This window comes from Zosterops lateralis, assembly GCF_965231275.1.
Source record: "Zosterops lateralis genome assembly, chromosome: 1".
NCBI classification, from domain to species: Eukaryota; Metazoa; Chordata; class Aves; order Passeriformes; family Zosteropidae; genus Zosterops; species Zosterops lateralis.
The window spans coordinates 33,864,132-33,888,747 of NC_139762.1; the positions used below are offsets into that span (position 1 = coordinate 33,864,132).

At 39.9% G+C, this 24,616-nt stretch overlaps 1 protein-coding gene across 4 annotated transcripts; it reads right to left on the reverse strand.

The window, feature by feature from the left end:
• Positions 1-250: 250 nt before the first annotated feature.
• Positions 251-24,231, reverse strand: GSDME (gasdermin E). Of its 4 annotated transcripts, none has more exons than XM_083855807.1 (11): positions 23,262-23,361; positions 22,198-22,332; positions 21,703-21,933; positions 20,386-20,578; positions 12,704-12,836; positions 11,582-11,702; positions 6,611-6,799; positions 4,868-4,995; positions 4,570-4,756; positions 3,130-3,203; positions 251-1,899 (listed from the first exon to the last, which is right to left on the reverse strand). In XM_083855807.1, exons 3-11 carry the CDS (start codon positions 21,911-21,913, stop codon positions 1,669-1,671), a joined length of 1,467 nt encoding a protein of 488 aa, XP_083711933.1. In that variant the 5' UTR covers positions 21,914-21,933; positions 22,198-22,332; positions 23,262-23,361; the 3' UTR covers positions 251-1,668. The 4 variants fall into 4 exon arrangements, with proteins under 4 accessions (XP_083711933.1, XP_083711930.1, XP_083711932.1 ...); XM_083855804.1 differs by having other exon boundaries at positions 12,665-12,836; XM_083855806.1 differs by lacking the exons at positions 22,198-22,332; positions 23,262-23,361 and adding an exon at positions 24,132-24,231 and having other exon boundaries at positions 12,665-12,836.
• Positions 24,232-24,616: the final 385 nt, after the last annotated feature.

The window sequence follows — 24,616 nt, forward strand, 5'->3', positions numbered from 1 at the left end:
TTCTCCAACCTTCCTCCTGGGAAGCCAAAGGGAAGCAGTATTTTGGGGAGGTTAAGTCAGGGTGTGAAATCAAACCTTTTATGGGACAAGCTTCAGCCTCCTCTGAAGCCCCCTACAGGTCTTTTACCACCTCCTTTCCTAGGGAAGACCACATCTAAGCTTCAAAAAGCATTTTCCATGTGAGGCCAGCCTGGAGTTGCTTGTTTGTCAGAGATGTCCCCAAAAGAAAAAACAATGGAAATTACATGCATAATTTATTCTATTGTTTTGACATAGCATTTAATAGAAAGTTTTGGTAATCTCATTACAGAGGCAATTTTTAGTAGCAATGGGCAAAAGATGACTTTCCTGCTTACACACCGCTCCCAGAACAGGAGTTCCATGCTTCCAGCCTCCTAAAGGATCTTTCCTTCTACACCAGCACAAAGTTCAGGCAATACCATCAGCTTCACTGAACTGATGAGATGCAGAAATGCCCACATCCCAGTGTGCTGAGCTATCCTGAGCTCAGGGAGTGGAGAGGCACCATGGTGCTGTTCTGCAAAGTCCATGTCCTCAAGGAAAGCTGAACTGACGTGACTTTTTAAAGGCTTCTTAGACAATCTGCTCAAGGCCATGTGGGAATAGAGCAGGAAACAGCAGAACTCCTACACACTAGCTATGCTGCAGTGCCAGGTTAATGATCACCCCCACACAGGTGCCTGCTTGTTTGTCTCTCAGCCATCCCATGATCTCATCTGTAAGCACTGATAATCCACCTACTTGGAACATCATCTTCCCAAGCTCACATTCACAGTGATCTCTGCTGCATCTCTGTTCCATCCATGATTACAAAAAATGATGATGAAAAAAACAGGCATTAGTAAAGCACACAGTGCTTTACCAATAGTTAGCTGTTAGTCAAAGAAACAAGCGAAATATCTGCGCTGAAAATGTCATACGGGTAAAATGATCATTTTTGTGGTGGGCAGCAGGGGACCCTTCATGTGCACACACCAAAAGGCATTGCCTTACCTCAAAGTTCAGAATGCAGTTTAAACTTGCTGAAACTTGCTAACGTGAGTAAAAACATACCAGAAAACAGAAATGCTGTACAGAGGTATAAATCCCTGAAGTGGTCTTGCTGGTTGAAAAAGACGCTTTGTTATTTCCTGCAGTGTGCAGTTCACATCCGTAAAAGCCAAACAATAATTAATAAGAGAATCTTATCAAGTACCTTTCTAAGAGCCCTTCATTGCACTTGCTCCAAAGTGAAGGCATTCTGCACACCCAGGCTTTAAAGGAGCAAAACAGTTGCTGCATTGCAGAACCCTGGGTTTCCAGGGCCTGCCTGTTTGCTTGCTTACAAAAAGCAGTTTGTACTTTGCTGTTTTCTCCTGTGCATATTAATGCAAGCAATCCAGCTCTCACTGCCCTGCAGATCTGACACCTACCAGAGCAGCTATGTTCAATTTATCTTCCATGCCTCTCTTTTTTAATTTCTCCCCTTCATCCCTTATTTATGTATTTTCCACTGAAACTGCAGAGTCCCCTGGTCGCCCTAATTCCTGGCTGTGCTGCCCTAAGTACCAACAGAACAGTTCTACTGCTGATCCCAAACACACCAAAATTATAGAGCTACAGAAGAAACAACAGGCTAGAGCAAAAACTGGGTACCCAGTACAGCTCCTATACATTGCCACCTAAAGCATGAAATCCACACAGTGCAACATAAAGAACAAGTGGGAAGAATCTCGGTTCTTTCATAGTTACAGCTTTTACAGAAGACTCTGCCATTTCCAGATTAATGTTTGATGAAGCAAACAGCCTTTGCACGACCTCAAATCTTCCTCTGTCAGTGAGAGTGGCCACCAAAGGACTGCTCAGCACCACAGTGCCATCAGCTGCAGCGATGTTAGGCTGTATTCATGAGAGACAGCAAAGACAGAGACATTAAAACATTTTCCAAGCATTGCTGTTCCTGCCATTGCACAGCTCAGTTCTTTCATACAAAACCACTGGAGAGCTGACAAGGCAGCAGCAAAAGGTCAAGACTCTCTTTACTATTAGCCCTGACAAGTACGACGTACTGATCCAGAACCAAAGCTCTGTGGCAAGCTTTAAGGAGAAACATGTCTCCTACTGTGTCATTCCCTGAGTTCAACTTCTCTCACTGCACATCACACTTAACTATCACTGAGCAAACAGAAGAACTCCCCTTGCCCCTATGCATTTAAAGGATTTTACTGTTGTTTCTGTAAGTGACTTTAAAAACCTTTAAAAAAATCACAGAATCATAGAATGTTTTGGGTTGGAAGGGACTTTAAAAGATCATTCAGTTCCAATCCTCTTGCCAGAGGCAAAGACACTTTTCACTAATCAGATTATTCAAAGCCCCATCCAACCTGGCCATGAACACATCCAGGAATGGGACATCCAACACCTTCTCTGGGCAACCTGTTCCAGTGCCTCACCACTCTCATAGAAAAGAGCTTCTTCCCAGTATCCGATCTAAACCTACCCTCCTTCAGTCTGAATCCAGTCCCCCTTGTCCTGTCACTACATGCTCTTGTAAAAAGTCTCCATCTTTTTTTTAAGCTTCCTTTGAGTACTGGGAGGCTGCAATTAGGTCACTCTGAAGCCTTCTCTTCTCCAGGCTGAGCAAATCCACTCCTGTTATTCTTTCCTCACAGGAGAGGTGCTCCATTACTCTAATGCCCTGCACCATTCCTTCAGCAGTTTCAATAAATGGCCTCAGAGTTTTGAGACTTCAGAGTTTGCCAAGGCTCAAGCACTGTTGTTATCAAAGCGAAATTTCTGTTTCCCAAGGAGAGATGACTACTGTTGCTGAGACTTTAAAACAGTGAGACTATTAGAAAAATACAACTGGAGCTTAAGTTACAATTTTGTTTTGCTCACAAGCCATGAAATCTCCCAAATACAGCCATGTTGAGAAGTTAGGTATCTACCTGCAGTGAATTACGTGCTTTATTTTCCACGTCAGACTCTGACCTTGCCTAAGCACTGCCTACAGCCAAAATTCCCACTGGAGCTTGACATTTTTTTCTTTTACTGGGGAGAAATATGGCTGAGGACACAGCCACTCCTGCTGCTGTGCCCATCAGCCACAGTCCCATCTCCATTACTCACCAAACAACACAAGGCTGGAACAATGTGAAGATCACAGCAGGCACGCAGCAGGACAAGCGTGTCATCGGGCAGCTCTGCAAAGGACACAGTCACAGGCAAAGATCATTTCCAGTGAACCCTGCAGCAGGCTGGCTGCTGGAACAGGAGCTTCATCAGGGAGCTAACAGGTCCTCCTCAGCTGGATGTTTGGAAGAGGCTGATCCAGCCCCTTCCTGCTGGCAGAACAGAATGGGATGGGCAAAGGGTCTGACTATCTCTGTCCTTGAGAAAAGGCACTTGTTAGAAAAGGGGGTTTTCTGCCCATTATCCTTGCCTCCTCCCTAGGTATCTCCTCAGTGTTTAACTCCAAGTCTGCAGGCTGGATGAATGACTTAGACCTTGAATAAATGAAGAACCTATGATCTCAAAATCTATACAAGATGCTATATTCTACAAAACACCATTTAAGAGGAATGGCACAGCTGAGGCTGCCTTGGGGCTGGGAGATGGACTAACTGATCCCTGTGGTGCCCTTCAACTCTGTAACAAAAAGGCTGTAATTCCTACCACGAGCAACAGGCATAAAACAGCTTTTGAATCTAGATCCTGCTACACTTATGCCTGGACTTTTAGCAGCAGACATGTCCAAAGTCAGGTAATAATGCAACATACTCAATTAACCGTGCCCTGCTGTTAATGGCATCTGACAATTGTTACCACATCAGCAGGTTTCTGTTTTCTATTTCTTTTCTCTCTCCACAAATGAATTAAGCTCTCCCACCTGGGTCCTGTGCATATATGGATGCACACTGACATTTTGCTGCAAAGTGCCACAATTTACACTGGACTTCCCTTCGTTATCTTAATGTCAGGGAAATCTTTATATACAAGAGAGAAGAGAAAAATCCAGGGAAGTCTGTCTTGGACTTTGCAGGTAACTTTTAATTAACACTGTGGTGCCAACTAGATTGTGAGGATGGCATTTGTTTGACATTTATGTTTAATCTCCTGTTTCAGCAGCTGCAACACAACCCTCTAATTGCAGTGTCTCTGTGTTAAACTCATTTTTGCTAAATTTAGCTTGCACTTGAACAATGTATGCTGTTACACAGGAGACAACACCTAATTTGTAATTCTCAGCATTTAGGCGGGAAGGACTCTGGCATGCAATAAGTACAGAAATTAGCTTGCCAAACTGCAAATGCTCACACTCAGCAGAAGCAAAGTTGAGCAGCCTTGGGGGAATGTGTAATTTACACACAAAATCTGTCAGTGATTGAGGGCTGAATTTAATTCACAGCCAGGAATGCTAAGCATAGTATACCAAACTCATAAAAAGGGAACAGAACAATTTATGTTCATGCAGCTCACCAACTGCTCAAAGACAGCCATAAAAGCTTTAACATGGAGGGAGCTTCTAAAAGGAAAATGAAATTTTAAAAAGGGCTTTTTACAACATACCAGATATAGCACTGATAAGAAGGTGAGCAGCTGAGAAAAGTTCTTCATCCTGGGGCTGATATTTCTGCAAGAGCAGCTCACTCTGTAAACTGCACCCTAAGAGCTGCAAGAAGTCAAGGAGGTCTCTTTGTTGTTCAAGTTTTAACTCCTCCAGATCAGGCTTGTCTCCTGCGCAGAGATCATCGAACTGAAAGCAAAAGAATAAGCAAAGCTTCTTGAAAAGAGAAAAATTCAAGTGAAAGAGAAGTACTATTCTGAAATTACTTTTAGGAAGCAACCCAAATGTTCTTCATCTTACCATGTCCCCCAGGGCAGTCACCATTTCTTCATGGAGCAAGAGTTCACAGAGGGTTTTATATAAAACTCTTTGCTTGTCTTCTGGAAGCTTCACAAAGGGCTGGAACTGGGTCTTCAACCGTGACAGATCTTTCTCAAGAAAGCAGCAGAAAATAAAACTAGTTATTTCTACACAATGCCAGTAAAAACAGGTAACATTTTGCTATGTGTTTCATAAGCTCATTTATCATCACCCCTTAACATCCTGATTTCCACCAGCACAAGTTAAAATGCAAGGCTTGAACAGATCTGATTTTATTTCCTAAGCAGCCAATGAAACCTCAATGAGAACATAAGAACAGCTACCAAGAATCCACATTTTGCTGTATAGTATTTTTAGTATTTCAAAAGTCAATACTTTAATGTTAACCAACTAACTACATCTTAAGTCTCCCATTTCAAAGTTTATCTCCAGAGAATGTTCATCTATATGGCAAAATGAAGAGTACTCATTAAGTACAAGGGAGTGCTCTGCATTCATTTTCTCACAATTCAACAATACTGAAATTAAATCTTTTATGACATCAAATTACCACTTTGCTAAAAAAATATGAAGCTTTCAAATCAATAATGCCAACTGGATTGTTGGAATGTTTTTTTTTTTTCCAAATTGTGGGCATACAAATATTCTCAAATTTGTTTAAAAGAAATTTTCCTTCATGTCACTCCAGTTAAGAAACATGCTCTGTTTAAATATGTCCTTTATAACTAAAAATTTTCTTCACTGGGGGGAAAAAAAAAAGCCCAGCCACATGCATAGAATTTTGTTTATCTGATGCAATAGTATGAATTTGTCTATACAAATAACAGAAAATGAAATGTACTTCCAGATTTGTTAGTAAAAACTATTTTTTAAGCTTTTTAATTTTCCAAGAGACAGTGGAGGTTAAATTATTTAAAGAAATCTCTGAGCCTTTTGAGCAAGAAAAGCAAATAGGTATGTCAAGATAAAACAAAAAATAGAACAGTGGCATACCATTCTTTCACAAGTGTTTTTTATATACTGTTTATTGAACAGCCATTAACCAAGGGTGAAACTTAGAGACAAGAGAGGTGATATTCATCAGTAGAACCAGCTATAAGAACTCTACCAAGAACTGATGAAAAGCACATTGTGTTCTGAGGCCTTGACTGGTTTTCCCTTTTTTCATTCCACCAGTAACATTCCTGCCTCTTCTTTCCACATTCCTACAAATGAAAACTTGTACCTGGGCCATTACACCAATTTGTAAATTTTCATTTAAACCACATTTTGATTTTCTCAGTTATAAAGCTTCTCAGAAAATAATGAGGCTAAGTGAAGGCCAGGGAGATGTCTATTTTTGAGACTTAACCTGTAACTGAGAACCTTTTCTGAAAGTATTTTTCAAATCATGAGAAACTATTTTCAGTGACACTTTCCCAATGAAAGTATGTATCATCAGTAAACTTGCAGAGGTTATCTGAAATGTGAAAGAGTGGTCATAAACATCTGACTTTGTAGGACGATATTTATGACAGAATGTTCACAGGAAGGAGTCCACCGCATACACTTACTGCAAACTGATTTTTTATATTCTTTAGGTGCATTCCCCCAAGAGTTCCTGGTAAGAGCAATTAAAATGAACTAACAAGATTTCTTACTTACTATTGTACCAGATTATTTCTGCCTATCAGGTTATTTAAATCACTGTAATATAATCATGTAAAGCATTTCTGGTAATACCTTGTTTCAATATACTTATAGAAGCATCACTGGGAACGAGGTTTTTAGCCCCAGAGTACATCTCATTATCAACAGCATCTGGCTGATAGAGGAACGAAGCATCTCTGAATTGAACTGAATGGGGATAAGCTGAGCCTTCTGTGCCTTCTTTTTCAAAACCTCCTTGCTGTTCATCTAGCAGACAGAACTCTGTAATTAGAAATTCAATCAAAAACAATAATTAATAAAATACACAAGCAATTACACAATGAGATGACAGCTTGAATTTTCTAGTGTTATCGCATGCCATTTCTCCATGTCTTGTCTCTTCCAGATGTAGAGAATGCCAGTGGTTGCTGTGCACGTGAATTACTGAGCATTCCTGCAGCCCTGAGGTTTGGTACAGTGTGTACAGACAGAAGACCTGTGGTGCAGCTGCCTCCTACAGAATGTGACACCAGCTCCTGTGAACTAAATTAATATAGACAGAAAATAACATGAAAACTTCCCACTGACACTGTAAACCAGAATGCTGCATACAGGAGATGCAGGTATGAACTCCTGATGTTGAATCACAGAATATGCTGAGTTGGAAGGAACCTTCAAGAATCATCATGTCCAACTCCTGGGCCTGCATGGCACCATCCCCAAGAATCACACCCTGTGCCTCAGAGAGTTGTCCAAATGCTTCTTGAGCTCTGTCAGGTTGGTTCTGTGACCCCTTCCCCGGGGAGTGCATTCCAGTTCCCAACCACCCTTTGGTTGAAGAGTCTTTTCCTGATATCCAACCTAAACCATCCCTGACACAACTTTGGGCCATTCCTGGCTGAAGGTCACCTCAGAGAAGAGATCAGTGCCTGCCCCTCCTCTCCCCCTCCCAGGGAAGCTGTAACTGCAGTGAGATCCCCCCTCAGTCTCCTCCAGGCTGAACAGACCAAGTGCCCTCAGCTGCTCCTCACAGGCTTCCCCAAGGCCTTTCACCATCCCCATTGCCCTCCTTTCCCCCTCCAACAGTTCCATGTCTTTCTTACATTGTGGCACTGCACCCAGAGCTGCCCCCAGCACTGGAGGTGAGGCCTCCCCAGCCCAGAGCAGAGGGGACAATCCCCTCCCCTGCCCCGCTGGCCATGCTGGGCCTGATGCCCCCAGGACAGGGTTGGCCCTCCTGGCTGCCAGGGCACTGCTGGCTCATGTTTAACTTGCCAATGCCCAGGACCCCCAGGTCCCTTTCCATGACACTGCTCTCCAGCCTCTCATTCCCCAGTCTGTACGTTTTCTACCCACTAAGAGATGTGCGGTAATGCAGCAACAGGATCCATTCATGAAGGAGACACATCCAAATTCTCTGAGATTTATAAGAACTCTTGAGAGTCCTTTACAGAGCTTCTGTCAGTCATGGCACTGACAGACTCCTCTTTCTCAGCCAAGCCACAGGTCCATCCTCAAGGCCTCCAGGTAAGTGGACAACAGACATTTGAGAGTCTCTAAAGGACATCACCCAGGGATGTTCCTTAACAGAATCACTCTGCAATAACTGTCTGTCTACAGTAACTTCACAGAGGAAATAACATGCCCTGGCTGGATTGCCCTTTCTGCCTCACCTTTGTGACAAGCACTGGCCAACCTCAGCCCAACAGAACTGTCCTTGTCCTGCCATCCCAGTGCTCCCAGCCAGATTAAGTTCAGGGCTTCCTGGAAGGTACAGGGAGCCTTCATGAGAGCTATGCTGAGAAATCTGGAGTATCAAGTTCTGTGCTCATGTGTCCAACACTGTGCCCTAAAGATGCAGAACACAGTCAATAAGTCCTATGCATGTTCTGATCCCCTTTTGCAAGGTTTGAGACTCTCTGCAGCTGGTCTGAAGAGAACACAGGCAGGCTAGCAAGAGAAACTCAATTTTAAAGTAATACCTGACAGCAAAGGGAAAAAAAAATGTAACTAATCAAGCACAGTGCTCACATGTACCAGGCACAAAGCCTAAATATAACCTTTCAGCAGTTTTAAGAGTCTGTCTCACTAAATTAAGGACATTCAAAGCAGATGAGAAAGCATGGAGAGCACTCTATGAGCAAAAAGCTTTTTCAAAGGGAAAGCAGACAAAGAAATCCCTACCATAGAGAAAGAAAGACGACAGACCTTTACACTTGCATAACCCTTCACGGAGAAGAAGGAGCTACAGAGGAGCAGAAAGCGATTAACACAAGCTAAGAACTTCCCAAAGCAACAAGACTCTGGTCAGCAGGTGAGGCACCACAAGGCCAACTCAGTCATATTACTGTCATTGAAAGTAGCAAGGCTTTCACATGAACCCTGAGGAGGAAGACTGTGCTAATGAACTGCCTCCCCTCCTGAGGCAAAATGATGCTAATAAGGGAAATCAAATTTTTCAGATGATCTTAAATCTTGTAATAGGACTCAATTCACAGGAAAACAGAGGACTCAAAATTCTGTATTAAGAGGACTGTTAATTAATTCTGTATTAAATTCTATTACATTAATCGATGACAAACCTCCAACAGTGCAGTTAGAGCTTGTTAGTTACTCAGAAATGTTAACAAAAATGCAAGAAAACCAGAGATGGTCAATGAAAACAATCAAAGAGACTCCTTTATGTGAAAAAGTGGATATATTGGGACTGTTTAATTTTCAGACATTTAAGAAAAAGCAAACCACACATATATAGCAATGAACAGAACAAAGCAAATCAACTGGGTGCTTTTATATTCCCTGCTTCGTAAAGCAAGAACAAGAGGCATTTCAGTGCAACTTTAGAGACACAAAACTGCAAAGCCTTAAGCAGAAACAGCTTTTACATGAAGTAGAAAATTAGCCTATAGAAATCAAACAGAATGATTACAGGAAAGCACAATGGCAAATGGATCAGAAAAGGATTAGATCCTTCTTTTTTTAAATTTTATTTTATTTATTTATAAAAATACCCAAATATGTCCAGTCACATTAGTCAGAACATTTAAAAGAAAATTTATATACCATTCTTCCTAACAGAGTAACTCAGGTACTGGCAGTGGCAAAGAAAAAGAAACAATAAAAAGCTTACATGCATCTTACTCCATAATTATCAGTGAAGAGAATCCCATTAGGCTACACCTGCTACTGGTCACTTTCAGTCTCAGGAGGAAGGACTTCATTAGTCCTTGGATTTAACTTCAAAGGCTATTTCTATTTCTATAAACAGACACTGATTCCTGCTGCTCAGACATTAACAAGTTGAAGTTTAGGCTGCACCATACTTATTCTTGCTGGCAAAGCCCTAATTTTACTGTCAGTTCCTCCCCTTTACCTTCTCAATGACACTCAGGTAAGGGAAAATAACACAAATTTAAAATGAAAAAAGGCAGGATATAGATTGTTTAAGATAAAACATGAAACAAATTGTGTTGGTTTTGAAGCTTAAAAGATGTTAATATAAAATATTTTTAAAAAAGTAGAAAAAGAGCAGAGAAATACAGATCATTAAAAACATCCATGTATTCTTAGTTAGCTGGACATCATAATTTCATGTAGAAATCATCTAAGTAGGCTATCAGCTATATAGCTATGTAGTCAGACAGCCTTAATTGCACCTCATTACTCTGAATTACAGTTCTATTATAACCATGACGTCAACATGCTCTGTTACTATCTCTGTGTTCAGTCTACATCAGAGCAATTCTACTTTTCAGAAACTTTTTACAGGTTACATAATATTTACTTCTATTCCTGAGCCTACAGACTTCCTTAATATCAGAAGGAGTATGGTGGAGAGTTAATCTTCTGCATTTCTCATCCAAGTAGTAAAGCACATCCTGGATTCAAACCTCAACTCTACTACAATTATTTCTTCAATGTATCTCCTGTTTCTCTTCCCTTCCCAACTTCCAGCTCTACTAGCTGATTTTATTTCTCCTTGCATAACATCCCCTGAAAGCTCCTTTAGGTCCATGAGTTTAAATGAGGATAGACAAGAAAGAAAAACCCGAGTGATTGTGCAGAGCAGAGATACAACTCCTCCCAAAGCCAACTTCAACATCTTTTTTAACCTGAAAACTATTTGACCTGACATAAGTAAAACATGACCAGAAAACATGACAAGGGCATTTCTGCAACCACTCTGAGGGCAATCTTTAAATGAAAGTGTAAGCCAGAAAAGTTCAAATTGCAGTCCTGTATGGATGATTCTGTTCTTAACATGACTGTTGTCAAAACATTCCTGGTTGACAGTTGATTTACATTCAGGTCGCTCTCTGCAACAGGTGAAAAGAATAGCCCAGGCCAAGGGCCAGCTGGCTGGAAGCAAAATTGCAGAAAAAGACCTGGACAATAAATCCGAGAGGATCAACAACATGCCCTTGCAGTTACTGAAGTTTGCTCCCATATTTGCCCTAAACCAGAACAGCTGCATGCTGGGCTGTACTGACAAGACTGTAGCTGGTGGATTGATGGAACTGAATTTTCAATTTGGGAGAGCGCATTCAGAGTGCTGTGTTCAATTTTGGACTCTCGAGTACAAGCCCCACATTCACAGACTAGAGCAATCTAGCAAACAGCAGGTATTAAGGAAAAAAAGTTCACCACCACAGTGGTCAAACACGGTAACAGGCTGCCCAGAGGAGTGATGGAATCTCTGTCTCTGAAAATAAATCAAAACTTTATAATGGACAAGGATATGAGCAATGTGATCTAACTCTGAACTTAGATGAAAGTTCAAAAGTTGTCCCTGCCTTGAGCAGAGGCTCAAGCTACAGGATCTCCTGTGGTTCCCTGAAACCTAAGTCATTCTGAGTTTACAGTGCATTCAAGCAAGTGAAAAGGCATTACTAAATCAGAGTTTTAAAATTACTAAATCAACATTTCTAGCACAACTAACTGTCAAGGGAAAGGACCCCATACAACACAATCACCTTCAAGCACAGGGGAAACATAAAAATCACTGTCTGACAGCTTTGTCCACAGCTGAACTGTGTGTCACAAAAAACTGAGCTTTTCACTTACCAAACTGGCCATTCTGCTTTATAAACAGTTCGATTACACCGTAGGCAATAGTGGTTGCAGGAGGAATTTCAAGGATCACGCTAGAATCCTTCACCAGACTTCCACTTTCACTTACTGAAACCTACAAGACAGATTTATTCACCATTTATCTGATTCAGCTACTGCACAGCTTAAACATGTAATTAAGGTGGAAAATACAGAGGAAGAATATGCTTTATTCTCCATGATGTCTCATCAAAGCACACATTATATCTGGCATCTGAGAAAGGAATTAGATGAAGAGTGAGGTAGAAACACAATGCCAAGGGCAGCTCTCACACTCTTAGCTACCCTGTCCTAGCATAAAGTAGAGCTCCAGGCACAGCTTTTGCTACACATGAAGCTCCATGTCACTAGGAAATGGGCACTCACTTCAGTGTCCTGCTTTGCTCAATTCTACCGTGACTTTTCTTTTGCCCAGCTGGAGGCTGGTACCAGGAAGGTGGCACTTGCAAAGAGGGTTGTTACATTGCAACTCTCAGATTCCTGCAACTAGAGACACACTGTACACAAAAATGATTCATTTCCAGCTTTTAAAAAAAAACTTGCAATGAATGATCGTGTTTTGACTTTGGTAATTCCTTCTCAATTCATATGCAATTTTTCAGATAGCCTCATAATGCAGTTAATCTCTACTCCCATGATCGAAAACAAATAGTTTCCCCATAAATGTGAAAACTCAGTAGACACTGAAACCATTTGTGATGAACAATTACTTGGCCTTTCAAATAAATTTGATTCAGCCATGCATTTTGGTATTCAACTTGCAATGAATTGTTTTAAGTTTGCTTTGTGTTCTGCTGTAGGCAGGAATCCACAGTTTGATAGTATTGATGGAAATTACATTCCAGACTCATACAAAAATACGGCATCTTTTGCCAGAAAGGCAATGGAAAAAAACATTTTACCATACAGAATTTTCACAACCAAGCACTGCAGTTTGTTCAGCACATTAAGAAAACACGAAAAATACTCAAAGTCCATTTGGAGAAATCATTTCTTCCTAGATAATGTGCAAATGTTCTATTCTCTGCAGATTTTTACCTGTACTGTTTTTGCAGTGCACCCCATCACACCACCGACCTTTTCCTCTGTCTGGATACGTTCGGATATCGTGCACCTCTGAGTTGTGATTATCTTTTCTCTCAAGATGCACAGCACTTCACGTTTTCTTTCTATTACTTGTTGCAGTAAACTGCTGTTTAGATCTATTGTTCTGAAAAAGAAAATACAACATTAACAATACTCTAATTGTGATAAAAATCCCAAAACAATAACCACCACAGTTTCTTAATTGCTTGAAGAAGCTTTTATTGTGAAACTGACAATGGTTTCTGTATGAGTAGCCTCCTGAAAATCATGATGTCCTCTTTTGTAATTTGGCAGCAGTAAATATCAGTATTCCACAGCAAGTCCTCACATACATATTGGATTCTTGATTCCCTACTCTGAGCAAAAATCGAAGTTGTCCAGATACTTTCTAAGCAAAGAAAAAAAGCATGAGGGAACTAAAGGCAACTTTAAGCTTCCTGGGTAATACAAAACCAACCAGGTCAAGCTCTGGACACTGGACTGAATCCTCTCCTACTCTGAGCTCACACTGACATTACCATGGCCATGGCTGGGGGACACAATGACAGCAATGCCTCAGTGCCAACCCTCACTGCTTCCTATGGATCTGTTTCAGTGCTCACTTAAACTCCAAACAGGCTGAGTGGGATCAGCACTGACCAAGTATTTCAAAGGGCCAAATGAGAAAATACAGAAGATTTCATTGATTTTGAGACTGGGGATTACTGAAAAAATCCCACCTGCTTCAAAATCATGTGTTCTTCATTGGTATAGACTCAAAATTTAAAATTGGTAACCAGAACTGCTACAGTCAAAAGAAAAACTAACTGTGGGGGAGAGCTGAAAACTTCAGCCCAGGCACCAACTTAATAAACCATCCCTACTTCACAGCATGATTCAGCATCTGTTTAAATGCTGCTGGAAAGCATTCTAACACTAGTTTTTTCTTAGAAGGAGCAGAAGTCAGAAAGTGAACTCCGAGAAACAATACAGGAGGTTTATTTTCTAAGAAAATGTTACAAAGTCCACTACCTTGTCTTTTGGAGTGTTAACAGACTTTCTGATAACAGTTAAAGCAACTTCTTAATTGTATTCAATTGATTAAAATGTGTCAATTATATTATACTTTTGCAAAATATTCACTGGAGGTCCTCAGATGAGATGTTATATTTTTTATGAACAGGAAATCTAGCAAAACTGTTGGAAGATTAAAGAACTGCTATCCCTGACTCAAATTATTCACCCTTTTCTCCTCCCTTTTACTGTAAATGGCTATTCATGGAGCTAAATGGCAATTTCCCAAAAATGTGACAGAATGACATGTCTGACTCCAATTCATTTAAATCGAGATATCTCCACTTTTAATTAAAAAGTTTTAGATTTATTAGATTCTGGAGTTTTGAATTTATGCAGTCTGTATAAGTCTGAAGTCAGCTGGGGTTTTTATTGAATTAAAAATATCCTCAAGCAATTTTTGATCTTTGGAGAGTTACACGCTTATATGAAAGTTCAATCAGTTGGAATGAACTGTCTGAAAACCTTAAAGTTGATTGTTTAGACAAGGGAAAGAAAATACCTCTGAAGCAATGCAGCAGCCACTAGAAAAGCATCCCCAAACATTCCTGATATTATTAATATAACTTCTTTTCCTTTGGTGCAAAGTCACGCTTTATGCTTGGAATGCAATGAACCTTTGGATTAAGCAAAAACTGAAGGAATGTCAGGCACCACAAACATCATCGTTCTCAGAAGTGTCTGCCAAGCCAGAGCCATTAGTTACAGTCTATCAAGACTATCATATACTTCACAATAATTATTTATGTTTATAAAGTGGTGTGCTATGCATCTTGAAGATACAAATTAATGCACTAAGTACTTGCAGTTTTAACATTTGACCGAGGGAGCTACAGGGGAAAAATACAGTGAAGAAGCATGAAAGAAATTTGTCATTTGCTTGCACGTGTATTTTTTGACTGTTTAAGAGAATGACAAATTTGCCAAATACCCCCAAAATTTAGAGGAAAAAACCTTCTCAAACAATCAAAGGTAGAAAAAATACCTACTAACTAAAGATTTGCTATTTCTGAACAAGTGTTTATTGAAGAAGCATATAGAATATGACCTAACCCTATGCAAATGAATTATCAAAATAATTCAAGAGATGTTTTCTTCCATCTGTTTCTACAGTATTCTGCCTGAAGCAGGACTGGCTCAGACCCTGGCATGCTCCTGGCTTTGAGGTCCAGATGCAGAAGCAGCAGCAGAGTTGGCAGAGCAGAAGAGTCAGAAGACTGAACTTGCAGAGAGGGGCAGTGAACAAATCCTGGAGGCAACGCTGGAGGAGCTGCTGCAGCACTGAGGGCTATGGAGTGACACTGACACACAGGGACAGAGTTACCTGCTGCAGCAGCACTCCCCAGGCAGTGCCACCTGGGATCCCCTGCACAGAATGTGAGCCAGAGACAGCCACTGCCACAGCCCCAAGGATCAAACTGCTTCAGTGGGATGTGTCCCACTGTAAAGTCATCAGAAATGTTCTCCTCTGCCCAACAAGTTTACTGAGCTCCAAATTCAGAGCTTTCAAACACACAGCCTTACCCACGGCTACAGAAACTTCTTCTTCTAGGATAGCCCAGTTAAGGGCTCTCCTCTAGACTTCTGGCACCAAACATCATAAAACAGAACTCTAGGGTTGCACGTGGCACATCATGAGTTATTACTGGGGCACAGCCTGTTGAAGGCAAAATATTCTGCAACTCAAACAGGAGATTACATGAGGTAGGCAAGTACCCTGCTTATCTAAATTATCATTGACAACAGTCATCAAGAGCAAACCACAAGGTTAAAGTTTGACAATTAGAGCAAGGCCTCAAGTACTGCAGGGCAATGGCCGCTGAGTCTATGACTCTGTTTTTGCAAGAACTGCACTTACAGGCCAGCACAATGCTGAATCTAAGAAAATATGTGAATAACACAAGATGGCCGAGCTAAATCCCTGAGAATACATGCATGCAAAGCACGTGAACTGTATTGCATTTTTTAATTTTACAGATCATGTTTCAGAGCTTTTACTTCTGTTCTACAACCATGGCTCTTACCACCTCTTTCACTCTGTACTGTACAAGAGCCCCCACTAACCCTGTGCCATTTGTACTGCATCACCATCACCCATCCCACTCCAAGCAGCTGAGCTGAAGCACTTAAAAATAACACTACAGAAAATATAATGAGATGTTTTGCCAAGTCCCATTGTCAACACACAGAGTATAAGCCTGTATAAATAAAAATTATTTAAAAGATACAAATTATGGTGTTTTGCTTGATTGATTGTTCTCCATAAACAATCTTCCTGAGGTCAATGATTTCCTATGCTGGAAGCTTTTCAGGTGAAACATGTACATAAAATAATTTCTTTGAGTTTTGGTCTCACTCCACATTTAACTAGATTAAGCACGTCTACTCTCCTATAATGCAAAAGACTTTGTTCAACTTCATTCAGTAGTTTTCTCCTCTCATTAGGAAAGCAGTAAACAGTACAGGCACAAAGGCAATCTGGAGTCAAAAAAAGAAGAAGGAAAGGCAGAAACCAAATAAAGACAAGAAAAAGCAGACACCACCTGGCAACATAGCAGGCTCTCACAGTTAAAACAGAGAGCATGAGCCTGCTCTAAACTCCGCTGCTGATACTGAGGAGTCTTTCCTTTAGGCACAGAATTTGACCTAATTTCCCACAAAGGAGAGGTCATAGGACCATTTTTCCATCAAATCCTGTCTAACTGTCTCAGTAACCCAGCCACAAATCCTCAAAGCAAGGTGCTTGCCAATTTCCTACAAATGCCAAGAAGAATGGGTATTGCTGTGAGTACTCTCCATCCTCACATTGAAATCAGCACTACTGCCTATCTGCACAGATTTTCACTAGTCCAAACTACTTTCAAGTAAAAAACCTTTTCAATTCTGTACTGGGAAATGTCACATCAACACATCTCCTCTCCCAACTGCAAAGACACAGGCAGTTCATGCTCACAGCCTCTTCATTTATTATGTGCAATAGTCTAATGCCTTCCATTCAAATACTGCTTGTTGCAAGTGAGAGCCTTCACCCAGCTTTGTTCCTGCTCTAACAGAGACCTCCAGATGAGCGTCAGAGACTAAAATCTACCAGATCTCACTCTGCCATTTTCCATTCAAGCACAGATGCATATTTCTTTTGTTAATCCATTTCAAATACAACCTCTCTGACCTACTTCTTACAGAACACAGCATCTGCAATAGCTTATTGATTGCATTTCACTATTTTCCCTACAGAATAACCTGACACGTACTTCAAGAACATCTTCCCTAAGAATACCAGCGATTTCTCAGACTGCAAGTGACAGGTAGTTTCTCTATTTTCTATCTGACATGCTCCTTATTTTTTCAATCACAGGCACACACAATTGCTTTTATTCAATCCTGTCTCACAACACTTTGTGACTTCGTATTACCTCATGTAGCAGCTTGGGTAGAAAACTGAATGGTTTTCTCATCATGCTCATAAATGCTCCAGGAGTTTAAACAATAAATCACAAAATGGTCTGAATTTCCACTGTACTCAGATTAAGAACAGACACTTATTTTTGTCTCAGTATGGACAATAATATGCAGTTTCATTAATTCGACTAAAGTGCAATATGCAACAGTATGAAAGTATCTTTCAGCCATGCCAGAGCATGCTGAGACTGTGTTAAAAACACTTACAATAAACTCTTTTCCTCATATGCTAATCATAGAGTTAGGAATCATTCACACGAAAAAATGGAAGTATGACAGGCAATTTTTTCTGCAGCGGATGTGAACTAACTGACTGCTATCACTGTCCTCCTAGATGGTCTCTCTAAATCACCTTCCATGACTTTTAGTGAAATGGTAAAAACAAACAAGCAAATTTGTTAATATAGGAGAAATACAGGGATTATAATATCCTTATAACCTTTTTTACTAGAAGGAAGAAGACAGAACAGTTGAGGATGGTGAGTCATCTGGTCTAACTTCCCTGCTCTAGCAGGGCCACCTAGACCTGTCAGCCTAGGATCAGGTCTCCAAGGTGGGGAACTCCACAGCCTTCTCAGGCAACCTGTGCTCAGTCAACCTCACAGTGAAAAAGAGTTTCCTGATGTTCAGAGCCTCCTGTGTCTCAGATCATGCCTACTGCTTTCTGCTCTTTCTGGTCTCTGGGCACCACCGAAAAGTGGCTCATCCAGCCCATAATTCAGCTTCTCTAAGAGGACCTTATGGCAGACAGTACTGAAAGGCTTAAAATAAAAGATGGAATATACTCTTAAATCCATGGCAATCCAAGTGAGCCAAAGGCACAGGACCCTGTCCCACAACATGTACGTATCAGTACGTTACAATGCTCTGTGAACTAGCAAGCACTATGTAATACAAAATCAAAAAAAATGTAAAGGGAAATATGCCAAATTTGTGTACCTAAAACTATCGTTTAACTTTATTTCAGGTATTGCATATTATGTTAATAAGTGTGCTCTGCATTTACAATGTCACTGCTTCTGCAAACCAGGAAGCATCTCATCCCACATCCTTTAGCTGTCCCTCTTTTCTAGAAAAATGAGCCCATGCAGCACCTGCAATCTAATTAAAAGATCAGTAGGATTCTCCTTCAGAAGGTTCACCTAAGAAGTGACAGAAAACCGATTTGCTGCCACTGAGCACCTTCAGCTTGCTCAACTCTGAAGACTCACATGACTTAGCTCAAAAGGCACATCAGCTTTGACTTTTTACAGTTTACTGCTACTCATCTGCAACTGTGACTTAATCAGCCTAACAGAAGAACATTTTAAAAATGCAACTTAAGTAGGTTATATATGCAGAAATAATAAATGAAGCAATGATTGATCAAACGAGTACAAGTACCACATGTCATTAAATGACATCAAGAACATTTTGCTGCCTTGCATTTCACAAGGCCTGACAGGTAAACATGCTCTTATAAGAACTGTAATGCTTTCCATCCAAAAATCACTAACTTGTAGGCATCAGCACTCCTGAATTCCACGTAATACTCATTAACGAGATGAAAGCTTGAAGCTCGGACACAATCAATCATAAATCATACAATATTTATGAACAAGTAAGTAGAATTTCATCTATAAGGCATTGCCAACAATTTCCAGTGAGCTTCTGCATTACACTGGAGAAAAAAATAAAAATTCTGCTATCCTCATCATTTTCAGTGACCTAGCAGAAGGCAGACTTGACTCAGTTTCAATTATACACTGTGCATCATAAGCTTTAATAAGCTATGAGCATCTTTTTTATGAACTAAGACCTAGTGCCTTGCATAAAGTGGCATGCACATCAACTTCAGTTACAGTCACACATAGATCAGCACAGAGCTACTGATTTTCAACAGCTCAAAGTAACGTATTTCTGAATAGTTAGTTACATAAAGTATTGTAACAACAAGATGTGCTGATTTGCTGTGGGAGGATTCTTTTTGTGATCAGCGTAGGTAACTTCAAGTAAAAGCTCACTAATCCTAAATCGAAGTTACTCTAGTTTCTTTCTCCATAGGACTCTATCTAGTTCTAGAAACAAGACTCTAAACCTCGACTGACACTATTTTCTTACTAGACATAGAATAATTTTACAGGCTTGGTACACACATTTAGCCCAGTATTCGCTGCTTTTAACAAGGCATTTAGTACAAAGAGAGCAAGGTGCCTTATTAGAATAAATTTGTTGACTTGTGAATGCTCACAATAAAAAGAACATCATCCATTTGTTCCAATGAAAATGGAGAATTGATTATTTCGAGAACATCAGTGTACCTCAAGCAAATTTACACTGCTTCTGACAACTTCTGCACTGATAGCAAAACCTCTCATCTTTATCTTCAGAGCATCAGCAAAGGCTATTTAAATTCATTACAGCCCCTGCTAGACATCTAGAGTACAATGCTGTCACCAAGGAAGCACCCTCATCTGCTATGAGTCATGACCTGCAATAGAGAGTAGACCCCTGACTTGTCAGCTGGTTGCCAAATAGGCTTTGGTCCATGACACTCTCATTGCAATGTGAAATAGATCTGATTTCAGAGCAGGACAGGAAGTGTTGTATATCTTGTAAAATGAAGAATATGGTTCCTTTCAGTTAATACAGTGTACAACAGGAAGCAACAGATCTATATTTTGTTCAGCTAGCAGAATATGCCTTAACTATGCTTTGCTATTCCTTTAACTTCAAATAATCCCTTCTAGCATGGTCACTCACATACACGAAATTACAAAGCCTGCTTACAAGAACATTAGAAGTTCTGAATTCAATTTCCATATTCGATGCCTCAGTAACAGAGAACTAATTCCTTTTTTTCCAGACTGTTACCTCAGTACAGTCCTCCAAAGAAGGGAGGTTTTGGTTCTTGTCCCAGGTGATAATTAATGCAAAAACATAAGATGAAATTAGAGAGAGATGTTTTTAAAACACAGAAAGTCTGACTAACAAGATTTCAAAAAAAGGAAAATTTCATTTTTGTAGATATGATTTATTGTGAATATAAAAGCTTACAATAAAAATCATTTTCAAACTGTGGCAACACTACAAAATCAACTGGTCAGTGACCACAGCTGGCCCAAGTCTTTTCAGCTCAGTAATCTCTCTTGGCCACTATAACACCCACAGTAGAAACATACCTGTCCTTGACATCTTTCATAAGCTGCTGCAAGTCAATCTCCTGCTTCCTCAGGTTTCCAAATGAAGACTGGTTTTCCACATGGCCCTTCCCTCCAGCTCCCAGGCTGATCTTCACAAATGATGCTTCAATACTTCCTTGAACAAAATCTTCAAACTTCCCCATATATTTTGCAAAGTCAGACTCCACAATCACTAGGAAAGCAATAACAGTAATTTGTGTGAAGTGCTGAAACCATCCTTAAGTGATTGGAGGAACAGATACTTACAGAAAATATGACAGACAAGTTAGTGAAGACAATGAACAATATGAAGAGGTAAATAATGAAATTTACATCTCTACAGCTCTTGCATCTGCTCTCTTCATCCTCTTTGCTCTACTATCTTTTGTATTTTGCCATTTTAGGAAAGCATAAGGTGACTGAAGTGCTGAACTCAAGACATTATGAAATATTTATAAAGAATGATTGAAAGTTATTTCAGCTACAAAGAAAATGACAAAGCAGACCTGCTTGTACAGTGGTGCCAGTATTTTGGCATTATTTTGACACACCTCATAACAGGGCTGTCCCAAAGCTCACAAAAAAAAAATGGAAAAATCTAACTGGTTTAAAATAACTCTGAATTTTATATACCTAAAAAGCAGAGAACTGACTCAGAATCAACTAATTTTCCAAGCCAGCTACAATAAACATCTTAGGTTAGGGACTTATTTTCCTATACGGAATTATATTTCTGGACATTTTCAGATGGGATTCCATCACAATCATCTTAAAACATGGGTGGGACTGCTACAGCTGGATGAAGAAAAAAGTACAAGGGTCAACCTTTTTTAACAGTCTCTTCGTGCAATACAAACAGAATGGGTGGTAAAACTCACTTGGCCTGGCCAAGCATTCCCTGGGCTAGTAACAACAATAAGATGTTGTTTATTCACTGCTTTTGACCTAGAGCACACTACAGTTTCACTGTACTATCCCTTACAACCTCCTATAATATTCTAGGGTTATTCCTGTGGCTGCAGACAGTATTGTTATTAAACAGTAGGACTGTACAGCTTGACAACCTTCAGCACTCAATTTAATACTCTACCCAGGCAAAACTTTTTTTTTTTTTAAACCCACATTTATTACTACCAGTTTTAGTTACGTAAATGGTCAAGTGAGAAAAGATCCATTCATCTCATTCCCATGGATGGAGGATTCCTTCAGAGCACTCCTCTGAAAGGAGCCCTCTAATAACATAATTGAGAATAATAACAAAACAGATTAGGTATTGTTTTTAGCTGCACTAATAGTGCTGTCCAAGTATGGCTTTACCTGGTTTTATTGGTTTGTCTTCAGTAAGCACATCACTCAGGGTGACTGTTAAGAAATGATACTTTGGCTTCTGCCAGCACCAGAATCTCCTCTTCTTAGTCACTAAGCTCAAAAGCTGCAGCTTGTCTGACGCGTTCAATTGGGAGACAGGGATCAAGTCACCTCCACTGTCAGCTTCTCTCACGAAATTCTTCGTTGCTTTTGCAAACATCGTGGGGAATCAACTAAAGCCTGAAAGAACACATTCGTTTTCAAACAACTACAGTACGGAAGTATAAATATTTACATTGTCCTTTCAAGAAGTTCTTCACAGAATTGTTATTAACCAAAGAACACTGAAGTGTTTTCACCCTATCTTCTCCACTCTGAGCTGGGAAGGAGTTCAAATCACTTGTCTCAGCCTAAGTTTTCTCAGTAACTAATAAAAGAATTCTACTTAAGAGGAATATTCACAGGTTGTTAATCTGTTAGGGAGGAAAAACTGACACATCTTACCTGAAATTCTATGAAAAAGCATCTACTAATGAGCACCCCGTAGAGACCAGCTGTGATGAGGAGAGCACTGGGGTAATGGTAGAGGATTTCTGCCTCCCCACAGGATCCTTCTTTTATTACCTAACATAAAAATTACTCCACATAAAGAGTAAGTTATAAGGCAATTAGGTATTACTCACACACTTTATCCTGGTCTTTTTAATAGGGAGTAAACACATGGAGGGATAATAACAACTGTTCTAAAAAAAGCACCAAATAGGTGAGCTGGAATCTTCGTTACTAAGTTTTGTTTCTGAACTACACCCCTGGAAAGTTTCAATTTTTTTTTTTTTATAATTTATTTATGAACTCTTTTTTACCTTCAATGGTTTCCAATTTTCTATTTTTCATTTGCATAACTACAGCTAAATTGAACATACATTATTTGCAACTGTTATTCATATCCCCTTCACAACTATATACATTATCTTACTGTTGCTTTGCAATAATTTTAATTAAAAATTACCAGCATCTCCTATCGTGTAAGGTTTTCCTTATCCCCAGGAATGTATTTTACTGTATTTACAAGGAACGTTTTCCAGTAAAGGAGACTGGCTAAAGTCACAGAAGAAATGGTAAAAATGACAATTCATAGGTGCTAAACACACAATTCTAATAAAATTAATATTTGATCTTTTTAAAGAATCTAATTTTCTAGTTTTTCAACTCTGTTAACTCTCCAGAATCAAAGAGGTTTGTTTTTTTTTTTTTTTTTAAATCCAGCAGCATTTCTTTAACTCCTCCAGTTGACACTGACTGGAAAGTTCAAGTAAGATCATAAGATGTCTCAGCTGGGTACCCACACTTTCATGATTAATTACCTGTCTTGCTCCACACAGATCTTAGATTTGTCATTTACTAACACAGGCTAGAGTAAGATAGAACAGACTTCAAACAAAAAATGATACTGCAGTGAGCACTCAGGATTATTGATAGAAAATGGAAACCTGAATATAGATTATTAGTGCTTGGACCACATATTTTAGTATTAGGAAAAAAAAGCCTTTTTGCAGATGCAAACTTACCTTTTCATTAGTTTCTCCCAAATCCCATTTCAGATATTTCACACAGTATTTACCAATTCATGATGAGGTATTTACTCCTAATGAATCCTCTATGGCCTAGTCTGCATATCAAATAAAGGGTGTTTTCCAACAACACCTGCATCAGAACGATCTGAGCAATGTCTCAGTCACATAACATTTTACTGAAGTCTTCTGGGGCTTTCACTGTAACTGCAGCTGCAGCAAACCCTGCAGCACCACCTCAGCTGTGAGCACTGGGAATATTTCCATTAACTTTCTTGTTCTCTGACTTTTTCCTAAACTGAACTCAAGACTGATTTTTGGCATTCTTATACGTCTCCTCCTTAATTTCCCTGGTTTTAACCTCAGAACACTCTTAACAGAATAAAGCAATGCAGATCCACTGCGGCAGCAAAGAAAAAAACCCAAATAAAACTTCAAACCATAACTAGTTTCATTTATCCACAGGACTTCTTTTGCAGGAGTCTAAATTCCCACTGCCTGCATTAGCTGCCTTTGCCCAGCATAACCTTTTACAAACATTTCTGTACTCTACATGACTGCTCACTCACCCTGATCCCCTTGCCAGCTCACATGGGCATAGTCTCTTGGAAAAAAAAAAAAAAAAAAAAAAAAAAAAAAAAAAAAAAAGCCACCAATTTCTGAGTTTATCATAAAACAAACTGAAAAATCAGGTCCTAATATCTGGCATTCTAACAAACTCACTTAAATCTCATGAGAGGAGCTACTGAACCAGTCTGTAAAAGTTCCAATTCACAGTGTCTTGCCTTCACTCCCTATCACCACTCTTGACCAACAAAAGGAACATCCCGGAAAGAGAACAGAGTGCTTTAGTGGACTAAGACTCACCAAGCAGGAGAGATGGGGCAGTTTTCAGCCTCAAAATGATGGCAATGCCTCCCACACTTTGCTGTGCTGGTAATGTCTTTGCAGGGAGCATATTTTGCTGGTGTAGGTGCACCTGCAAATCAAGAATATTCTATCCAAATTCCTGCTTATTTCTCTTTGGATATAGCAACTTTAACACAAATTTGACAATGCCCCCAAATACCTTGCTTCACTACTTCCCACAACAGAGCAATTATTCCCCCAGCCAACATCGGTGGGTTAATACAACCGCAAGGCTCAACAGCATCCTGACCAAAAGGAGATGGAGTGGTTACAGACCCAGCATTAAGAAAACTCTGCCTTGGGAGCTTCTTCTCTGGAAATTTTAATAGAGCTGTGCTTGGTCTGACAGAAAAAAAGGGAAGGTATCAATCTGCTAGGAAATGCCTGTCAGAGTGAATTCACTCTTGCAGACTGACAGCTAGGCATGAAAGCAGAAAAGGAAG